This window comes from Rhipicephalus sanguineus, chromosome 1 (assembly GCF_013339695.2).
Source record: "Rhipicephalus sanguineus isolate Rsan-2018 chromosome 1, BIME_Rsan_1.4, whole genome shotgun sequence".
In the NCBI taxonomy this organism is placed as follows: domain Eukaryota; kingdom Metazoa; phylum Arthropoda; class Arachnida; order Ixodida; family Ixodidae; genus Rhipicephalus; species Rhipicephalus sanguineus.
Window position 1 is genome coordinate 209,081,395 of NC_051176.1, and position 11,035 is coordinate 209,092,429.

At 45.9% G+C, this 11,035-nt stretch overlaps 1 protein-coding gene across 1 annotated transcript in view; it reads right to left on the reverse strand.

The window, feature by feature from the left end:
- Positions 1-11,035, reverse strand: part of LOC119381375 (hemicentin-2-like) — a 216,190-nt gene that overhangs the window by 126,623 nt on the left and 78,532 nt on the right. Inside the window, exons 6-7 of the mRNA XM_037649224.2 lie at positions 7,621-7,902; positions 631-814 (exon numbers count right to left, since the gene is read on the reverse strand). Coding sequence (XP_037505152.2) covers positions 631-814; positions 7,621-7,902 — 466 coding nt within the window. The remainder of the gene's footprint in view (positions 1-630; positions 815-7,620; positions 7,903-11,035) is intronic.

Consider the following 11,035-nt stretch of genomic DNA (forward strand, 5'->3'; position numbering starts at 1 on the left):
ACAACCGGGGAGCAGAAATTGGCAAAATGAGACCCGCCACGGTGGTCTAGTGGTTATGGCGCTCGACTGCTGACCCGAAAGTCGCGGGATCGAATACCGGCCGCGGCGGCTGCATTTTCGATGGAGGCGAAAATGTTTCAGGCCCGTGTACTTAGGTTTAGGAGCTCTTGAAAGAACCCCAGGTGTTCGAAATTTCCGCAGCCCTCTACTACGGCGTCTCTCATAATCGCATCGTGGTTCTTGGACGTTAAACCCCAGATAATATTATTATTTATTATTATTGTTAAAATGAGCAGCCGCGGCTCTAGGCATCGGCTTCCCGGCGCGTCAGAATTTTGGACGGCCACACACAGCAAGGACACACTGCCGTCCCTGATAAGCGATACGTTGACGGTCCGCTATGAAACGCGATTCGACAATAATTTATTTTTCTACCCTTTCAAGAAACAGTGTCATAATTACTATTGATTTTTGAACACAATGCCATTAGGATGTCGGGAAAAAAAATGTCAGCAGGTGTCCGCACAAAATAAAACTAAGGAAAGTTCGACTTGGCTGAAAGAGCCTGCGCTTACTCCAGCACTGGTGCGATCCTTGTAATTGTGGCAGACGAGGCCAGTGTGCACTCACTTGAAGCTGGAGCGTGCGCCGTGGCTTTGGAATCCTGTGAGCTCTCTTTTTCCCAGGGATCCGTTCAGGGACCAGGAGAAGACGAGTTGCGGTGGCTCGGCCACCATGGCACACGGAAGCTCCACCTCCTGTTCCATGGCCGATAGGAACAGCGCACCCTCCTCGCGCTCACACACGGGGGCGTCTGCACCGGAAGAAGCGCAGTGGCCGTGAGGATACTTTACAGAAGCAGCGCTGGCCGCTTTCCACTGGCACAGCAGCTCATGGCAACAGTAAGTAAGGCATCTTCAAACGAAAACGATGTGGGGCAAGGAGGAATACGGGTGTAGTGCACATGTGGTGCAAGAGTAAACGCACACAGCGAAGCAACTAATTTTTTTTTATATTTAAACGAAGTAGGCTTCCCTGAAGAGTAACAAGAAGAGACCATGAAAACCTGTTCGTGTTATCAGAAGGCTGTCTTGGTTGGGGCTTATTTCGAAGGTAGTTATTCTGGAAAAGCCAGAGTGTGTGATTCCTTGCCATAGGTCGGTAAAAAAGGGGGAGCTCGCTCAGACTCACTCATGAAATATATTTTGCCATTAGAGCTCACTCGGACTCAGACTCACCAAAATTTTCCTCAACCGGACTCACTCGGACTCAAGACTCACTGAAAGTTTTCTCAGCTGGACTCCCTCGGACTCAGACTCACCAAAATATTACTCACTCGGACTCACTCCGACTCAGGCTCACGGCTCTATGAGTTTGAGCGAGTCTGAGTGAGTCGACTGATCCGTAAGCGTATAATTGGCTTTTGCAACCATGGTGTCAATGCTCTTTAACACCAATGCCTCGCATAATTGGTGCTACACTTGGCGCCTTTTGATCTCGTACTTTCAGATGTGTTATCAGTGGTTGCAATCCAGTAAGGACATTTTTATCGAAAGGGAAGACTCACATGAAATATTTTTATCAAGAACTTCCTGTAAAAGAGTTTGCGGGAGGACAGTCAACCTGCCACCCACCCCCCTCCCTCCTTCTACATAAATCACGCCTCTGGTTAATAAATATTGAGCTGGTGTATGAACGCTAGTGCTTTGAAGTACGTGTAAGTCGGCGGGAGTATAAACGTGAGCCGACATAAGGCTGATAGTAACGCTGAAGTTGTGTAGATAGAACCACAGGTCGGCAAAAAAGTGTGGAGATCACTCAGACTCACTCAAAACATATATTTTGCGCTTAGGGCTCACTCCGACTCAGACTCACTAAAATTTTCCTGTACGGGACTCACTCGGACGCAGACTCACTAAAAGTTTTCCCAGCCGGACTCACTCGGACTCAAGCTCACCAAATATTACTCGCCCGGAATCACTCAAACTCAGACTCACGGCTCGATCTGATTCTTCGTTAGTCTGAGTGAGTCGACTCATGAGTGTGTTTGCCGACCTATGTTTCTTGCACATGTGAATTTATACAAAAAAGAACCTTGTATGAAGCGGCATTACAAACAAAAAGGAAGGTGTTGAAAATAATTTATTGTGCACACTTGTATAGTGGAAAACAGAGCTTTATGTTATCTTAAAATTTCCGATGTGCGTTTGGCCGCTACCTTGGGCTGCACTCTTATTCAGCAATGATAGCAAATTTGTTAGCAAATGATAGCAAATATATATATGATAGCAATGATAGCAAATGATAGCAAGAGAGATTGAAAAGATTGGTCACGTGTACAGGTTCCGGCTTGAAATATCTGCCTCTTGCTTTCCAGAAAATAAACAGTTGTCAGTCTGCGCTCGTGGTGTTCTGTATGTTTTCTTACTTGAGTGTTCGTCTTCTCGCGCAGTTTAAGAGAGTTTATTGCTATCTTAACCTATTGAGTAATAGTTGCTTGCTGGTACTGTGCAGAGCTGTGCAGTGTCACGAAAGGTTACATTTAATTTACCTTACCAAAATTTTTTCTTGAATCATCAGGTTGGTGAAAAAAGAAAAAAAAATCAAGTCAGCTTCGCACGAGTGGTGCAAAGCCTGGAGGAAGTGCGGAGCTTGGCAGCTTTCTTTGTTTCTCTTTACTTTTCCCTTTCTTTCTTCATCTCTCTCTCTTTCGTTTTCTCTCTTGTCTATTTTTTCTATGTCTCTTTTCTCTCGGTTCCTCTCTATACGTATTTCTTCCTATTTCTCGCCTCCTTTTATCTTTCTCTTTATTCCCTTTTTCTTCTCCCACTCTCTACTACTCGCTTAATCTTTGCTTCTATCACTTTCTGTCTATATATTTCTCTATTTTTTTGATGATCTCTATTTCGGTTTTTTCTTCAATTTCTTTCTCTCTATTGCTCCCTTTAAAATTCTTTCTATGCTGTGCTTTACTCTCTCCCGTCCTAATCACCCTCACTTCCCGTTCCCACACCCCTGGCATACTATACTATACAAGGCTATGTTATGCTATGCTAGCGTGCCTGGACAGCTGAGTGGTTACGATGCTCGCTTTCGGGTCGTGGGTACTCGGGCTCGAGTCCCGCCTCGTCAAGAAACTTTTTCGCCAAGAATTACTCTCTTTCTTTCTCTCTCTCTGTACTTGTTCTCTCACCCATGAGAATTATTCCATCGCACGTTGAACAAATCGGCGCATGTGTTCTGGGAGCGAAGCTGGAGAGGACGAAGAGGAAAAAGAGGACGAAGATAGCGCGCGTCGGTTCGTGATGATGATAGTTTTCTTATCGCGAATTTAGACGATTGGCTGGCATAAACAGCCCCGCTGTTAAAAGATGCGCCAGATGATGCAGAGCATTATCAGCTGCGTCATTTGTGAGTGCAGCGGAGGATCGTTCTTATCATGATCATGAGCCTGCTGGTGCGCTTCTATGGAACCGCCTTATATAAGATTCTTATTGTCTGCCCTCCATGAGTGCACATCATTAGACGCTTTGCGTAGATGTTTGTCTCCGCAGCAGCAACATTTCCTCCTTGGGTAGCTAACATAGTCGCCTTCACCGAGAGCGCCGATCCGGACCAAGAACTGCGGCTCAGCCGAGTAGAAGGTGTTAGTGGTGGCCGCGGAAGTTCGGGTTAACCAAATTAGTGTTTCGCGTTCGGTAGATCTGGTTTGCACTAGGTCTGTGGGAGACTAGCCAAATTTTCACCCACTGTTATTCGTTGACCGAAATTTGGCATATAACCGGGCTCGCGTTAACTGCAGTCTAACGCATATTTCAATGTCCATCTCTTTGCTTGGAACAGAAAAACTTCGTAAATTGGATCAAAACAAAGTTTACCGTAAATTTTGTTAAACCAGAGTCAGCAGAGTTTGTCACAAACACGGGATTAATGACCATGCACCGTCGCACCCATGTCGTGTTACAAGCCGGTCATGCTTTTTTTTTTCCTACGCTACATTAGGAGACCGCAACACCCCATAGCTTTGGTGCCGCAATAGAAGCGGCACTTCTCAAAGGGGGCGCCCCAGGTTTCTCGAACTCTCAAGACAATTGATTTTCGCTAGAATGCGCCGAGGGTGCTGGGAAAATGCCAAGTGTTCCATTATTCGTTTAGAATCGGTAATGGCACGCGTTCTGATAGTGCGTCAGTCGCGATCAAAATTCTAGCGACCACGCAAGCGCGTGTTAAAGTGCATTGCTCCGCCTTCTGTCGGATTCACGGTTGTGTGTACAGCGCACGCGCGTCCTTTTTAACCTGAACGTCTGCTCGTTTGCACCCTTCAACCGAGTAAACAGCGGAAGGTAGGACGAAGCGCAAGGTGTCACTTTCACAGTCGCGTGGAAGCGCCCGAGCGATGATGTGACGAAAATAAGTTGTTTGTGGAATGGAAGAGTCTTCGACACGATATCATCGTTCCGCTCTTCGACATCGACTGAGGAAGTGGCACCTTGCACACGCTCCCGCGTTCCGATACGCGGTGACTGAAGCGAGCGAACGAGCAGACTGTCAGGTAGAAAGGGACGCGCGTACGCTTTACACGCTCTCAAAGTTAGCCTCGAAGACGAGAGAAAACACAGCGATGCAGTTTGGTACGCACTCCACCGATCTCTAGAATTTCGGTCGCGACTGTACCTACGTACTTCCACTGAGCAAAAGTGCAGGAACCAAGGATTCTTTAACAAAGCCGGTTTGTTTTTGCCTTACTTTGAACATTACACGAAGTTGGAGACTTCAGTACGTACAGGGTCGACCACATCTAAGCTGAACACCTCATTAGTATTCAAACCGGTAAAACTAGAACGTTTCTTATACTTCACGAGTGCAATGCCCGTTATAGAACGTCTAATCATGGTGTCGACAAACACAGTAATGATTTTCCGAATTATGTATTAAACAACAGCTTCAATGAGGTCTTGAATACTAATGAGGTGTTCAGCTTAAATGTGGACGACTCTGTACACTGTATTGCGAACTTACCTACGTACTCGTCAATTTAATGGCATCTTCGACAATTCGCACCGGTGTGCACCGGGGCACCCAGGCGCTACGATGATTGGACAAAACGGCGTACCAGGGCGCCCCGGTGCGCACCGGTGCGATTTGTCGAAGATGCCATTAGTTTCGGCGTCTGAGCTACGAATAAACCCTGCCTTTTTTTCTTCGGTGAGTGTACTATTGCTTATTTATGTTCGTATACAAGAGTAGCACAGTACGGCGGCGCATGAATGCTGTTGAGGAAGTTGAATGACTCTCTAAGTCTGAATGATTGCCTGCCTGACAGTAAATTCCACAACGTATACACAAATTGACGCTCGGCTTCTGGGGGAAAGATTCAGATAGCCAACATGATTATCTAAATGTCCTATAGGCAACAGCAAACAGTGGCCAAGACACACAGCGCTCGCAATTATATATATATATATATATATATATATATATATATATATATATATATATATATATATATATATATATATATATTGATATATATATATATATGACTAAAAAGAAGACATACGTCGAAAAATAGAATGGTTTCCTTACGTTGAGTGTGCACGTGAAAAGCGCTTAGAGATGAAATTACAATGAGATGTAGAAATTAAGTATTGCAGATGACGACGAAGCGTGGACTTTCAATATAAAGGGGCTATTAGGTGAAGTCCTGGTCGTATTCGGACGCATCTGAGTGTCATAATTTGCTCTTACGTTTGGTACTCTCCAGAGTTCTTGAAATCTAATTATATATTTTCCAAAGTTGTAGCTCAAAAGTAACTTTAGCTGCACAATATATAGAACCACGTTTCATGCCTTGGGCACGCTGCTTATCAGCGGTAATGAAAAAAGTGGCCCTATAGTTAAGTACATAGACAGTTCCGAATAAACCTTTTTTGGAGAAGAAGTCGCACATGGTTTACTTCGATTAAAAAATAACAGCATGGAGAGGGTGTGCTGACGGCGAAGGAGGAGAAGGTTTACTTTTGCGCACATAGACGCATTAAATGTCCTTTAAAAGAAGAAAGCAAACAGAAGGCACCGATTCCTTCGCACCGCTTTCTAATATTTTATTAGCTATTCCGAGTACCATATTACTGGTTGGGTCGTATTACCTTTACCAATTTGTGTGAACTTTGGTGCCTTCTTTTTTTTTTTTTCCGGCGGTACCGTAAGACACCCGGCGCCAACGACTTCAACCCCGCTATGCCTTAGAAGAAGAAAAAAAAAAGACCCTGCAAGAGAGAGGTCATAGGTACTTAAACAGGATCTATCAATGACGGCACATTACTGGGAGAACGAACATGAGCCGCCTTAGCCTGTTCGCAAATACTGCTTTGCGTTTATTTATGTATTTATTTTTTGTAACTTTAGATTCGAAGGTTCGCCGAGAGGCAATGGCAGGGCGTCTTGCTTTTTTAATAAAGTTTGATCTTTTTAGCGAGTGTATTTGATCTTTCGAAATTGAGTCAATAAATCAAAAAGTTCGACGGAGCGTTGAGAAAGATTCCTGCCTTTGCACATTTAATTACTTTAACGGTGAAGCCTAGCGGGAAACGTAGTTCTCGGGCCTTTCGAGTTCAACGACGCACGGCCTGGCACCTCCGACGATAAGCGGTGCATCGATCCATGGAGTGTTATTATTTGCTCCTTTTGGCGTTTCGACTTTGCCTCGGTGACGTGCAAGTGTAATCGTGCAGAAATATCCGCTACCTCGCTCTTCAAGCGCGCGCATTAAGAGGCAATAAACGGCCGATAAGTTCCCTTATAGTTGCCTCTTTATCCGCAAGTGCGCACACATGCCCAGGGTTATACGGGCGCGCGCGCAGACACGGAGTGGGGCGAGGCTAACTTTTAGCCTAGGATTGCACTTTGCAAGTCAAATTTGTGCGGCCCCCGAAAACGACAGCGCTTTAAATGTTCTCTCTTCGCTGCACCGCTTCCAGCCTAGACGAGCTGACTCGTCTGTTGCGCAGACGCTCAATTTTTCGCGGGCCAGTTCAATTCCGACGTGAATCAGTTGACGTCGAATTTCATATCGTGGGACGACACTTCTTGCAGCGTTGTGAAAAGTATTAAAATTTTGCTTAACCCTAAGACGACACCGACTGAAAACAAGCGTTTTGCATGGCTTCACTTATGGCCATGGTTGATATAACGGACACAGGGATTGAATATAATGTAACAATGCGGGCGAAGCGAGCTCTGCGAAAGCACCATCATCAAAACCGCGAATTTTTTTCTTTTCCTTTCTTTCTTTAAATATTTTTTTCTGTTGCCTGTTAGGCCTTTGTGTGAGAGCACGGTAAAGGAATACGAACATTTTCGATGAAGTTCCTTAATTCGTCACGTTTCAATATGGCGTTTTTTTATATATATGAGCTCATGGTACGCGCTTAGTATGACACATGACAGGAAAAGGGGAGAGGCTCATATGTACGGGCAGCGATTAAAGTGAGAGTTTTTTTACCCCTATTTTCAATAACAGAGTTCCGAATAATATACCTTAAGTATCCTTTCCATCAAGACGCGCTGGCCCTGTCACATTCTGCTGTCATTGCACGCGGCTCAGAAAGGTGCACTCACGTTTAACTCGCAGCCGCACGGAGTTGCTGACGGTCTGTCCAGCCGAATTCTGCGCAGTGCAGCTGTAGAGGCCAGCCTGATGGCGTGTCACCTGCCGTAGTGCTAGCGACAGGTTGCTCACGATGAGGCGGGCGCCACTCAGCCGCCGGCCATCGAGGCTCCAGGTGACTTCGCTCACCGACGGGTTCGAGCGAACCGAGCACTCGAAGTAGACGTCGTGGCCCTCTTGCACGCCGGAAGAGTCCAGGCCCTGTCCTAGCCGCAGCTCCACGATTGGTTTGTCTGCGCAGCGCATCAGGATTTTCAAGCCTCCGTGGATGTCCCGGCAAGTGAGGCGCCTGAATTTGTCCTTGTGGGCTACCTCGTATGCGTGAGTAGCAAGGAGCTGTTGGCATTCACGTCGAATTTCTGGGTTGACAACGCTCTTAAAGCAGGAAAAATTGTTTGGACTCGAGATGGAACATTCAAGACGAGTAACCGCACTGAGCGTTTTCGTGCCAGTCACGAATGGGAGTGGCGTCATATTCAGCGCACACGTTGAAGTTTCTGTGAAAAGCGCAGCTTTCGTTTAGTGGTTAATCAAATGGTTTAAAGCTCATGCGATGCGCGCGTGGTTTTTTTTTGTTTTTTTTATTGCTATCTCATGCAATGCTTACATTTATGCACCGCACTGGCTTCGACTTTAACGTTGCACAGTGTTTATCTTTGTGCTCTACATCATTCACGAGGCTATGCCGAGAAGCACACCGCTGTGGTCTGGCGCATGCGCATTGCGACACGTCGACACAACGACGTCGCAAGGACCATTGTCATGGCTAAAGCCCGAACCATATAGAGCGTTTTTGCCGGCGTTTGCTGGCGTTGCGTCCCTCGGCGTCGTCGCATCAACGCCGTCAGAGAGGGCGGCAAACCATATGAAGAGCGTTAGCTCAGCGTCACACAGTGTGACCAGAGGGAATGAAGCTGACACCTCGTAAAGCAGTGTACAGTTTCCGTCAATGGACCAAGAAGATATATTCCTGATTATAGCTTTTATGTCTCATTAGCAGTTCTGTGGTGCAGAAAACGAGTCACAGTGACACAACGCCACCGAAAAGTCTATTTTTTTCTATTTGACTTGTAGCGCCAGCTATTGGCATTAAGAAGAAGCACAAACTTGTAATAGATGGCCTCTGAGCTTGAAGCTGCCGTACATCTTTGAGGCCACGTATGCGGCCAATACACTCATTCCTGCTAAGCCTACCGATGAACTTGAGTACGGCACTCGGAAAGACTTCAAAGATATCACGATCGCTTTGCTGTCGAAGCTTCTAGGGAACAAGCTAAGTCAAATACAAGCATCAGTTGAGAACTTAAGGGCCACACAGTGCACGGCGACGACTTACTGGATCCGAGGCGGGCGGCAGCCATTTTGGCAGCAGCGACGACGCCGTTACGTAGCGGAAGTCGCTGCCAGCCGCACGCTGATTGGTTCTGCGTCCATCGAACTGCTTCCGGCGTCGACACTGCCGCCCGTGATGTCTGGACCGTCCAGAGGTGGACGTTTCGGCCACCGTCACCGGTAGCGTCGACGTCGAGGGACGCCGGCGTACGAAACGCCGGGAAAACGCCGGCAAAAACGCTCTATATGGTTCGGCCTTAACGTTTGTCGAAAAAAAAATGGTGCTGGGCGGTGTATGCGCGCGGAAGAACGATGCTAAAGACAGTGATAAAATCTACTATTATACGCCCGGTGACATAGAGTTCATACAATAACCTACAGGGAAAACTGGCGCCGTGGTCGTTCAACCACCATGGGAATAATGGGAAGTACAGGCTTCGGATTAGATTGCGTTAGCTGGCGAACTGTCTACGGATCTTCTTCTACGGTTTCATTTTCGTTCTTCGCGAGGCATGGGTAGTGGGGTGCGTTGCAAAGCACTGAAGCAGTGCATTTGTTGTTCAATAAGGCTGAAGACCGCTAGATCTCTTGGTTTGCTGCGACGTTGCAGCTTTAGAGGTCGCATTTGACAGTTTTAGTAAAGCATCGTGCACTCACCGCTGCGTATAGATGTAGCGTCCCATGCCAGTGCAGGAAATCGCATAGAGTTCACGACTTTTGATAAGCGCTACTTGTCAAAACTCTTTCAAATAGACTGCAAAACGACGGCGAAGCTAACTTGACGCACCGTCAGACTACTCTGACTTGACTTCACAAAAAAAAAAAAAAACGAGAGATGGGTTGGGAGCAGAACACTCAATTGGACAGACGCACTTGGCATCGCAGCAGACGATACGTTAAGTTTTTCTCATCCAATACAGTACTGTTATTTACATAAATAGATAATGCGTACTTTCGAGAGAAAAACAAGCGTGTTTGTTTTCAAGTGTTGCAAAAAAAAAAATAATTCATTGTATCGTGATGCCAAATCTGGAACACAATTGTAGAGCAATGGGTACCCCGGTGGTTGAATTAGTCCAGGTTTCACTTCCATCTCACGGTCACGCAAACTTTTTGCAATAAATTTTACGTACAAGAAAATGAATCAAGTTTTAATGGGAAATACCTTCATGTCACTTTGTTTTACACTCGGCAAACAAGCGTCGCGAACCTCAAGAACTTAATCCATCCGAAGCCTGTACTTCCCATCATTCAAATGGTGGTTGAAGCGCCGCTAAAGAAGCCCGCGTAGACACTAGCGCGACATTACCCTTTAGGTATTATAGCAAGAAAATCTATGCCTGGATACAAACGTGAAACGCTTCAAAAGGAGGCTGAAGACGGACAGCTAGTACAAACAGTGCGTTAACTTTCAGCACATGGTTTGTGTTAAACCGAGGCACTCACCTACACATTCACGGCGTCACGTACCACGACCAAATGTCATGCGCAGAGGCGTGACCTTCTTTTGACATTTGGTACATCCGTGCGTTCCCACACGAGAAGTCAGGCTATCAAATCATGCACTATGACATATTCAAATATAACATTTTTTTTCTCTGATGAATAGTCGTATTGAAGGTTGACAAATAACTACTCAAATTTCAAATTTTCGGAGCTTCTGTTATTCATCTCGTTAGTTTGTTTCTGTGCGTTGATAAAACCGTCGTTGTGTAAAAAAAGAGCATGTGCGCGTGCTACAATGTAACTCCAGCAAGTCATGGCGTTCTTTCCTAGCATGAGTACGGTATTCATTTAATGTATCATTAAGGCTGGCCCTTGGCTGCACAACATACTGACTGCTGCAGGAAACTTCTTTCCTCAACATCACAAATCGCACCCTATGACCTTTCTTCTTCTTCTTCTTCTTTTCTTTTTTTCTTTATTTTTTGCAGGTTTAAACCACATGCTACGTTAAATTGCCGATATTTACCAATCAATTTTAAGTTGCACGAGGACTGAGAAAACTTGTTAAACGTAGGCACGTTCCGTCAG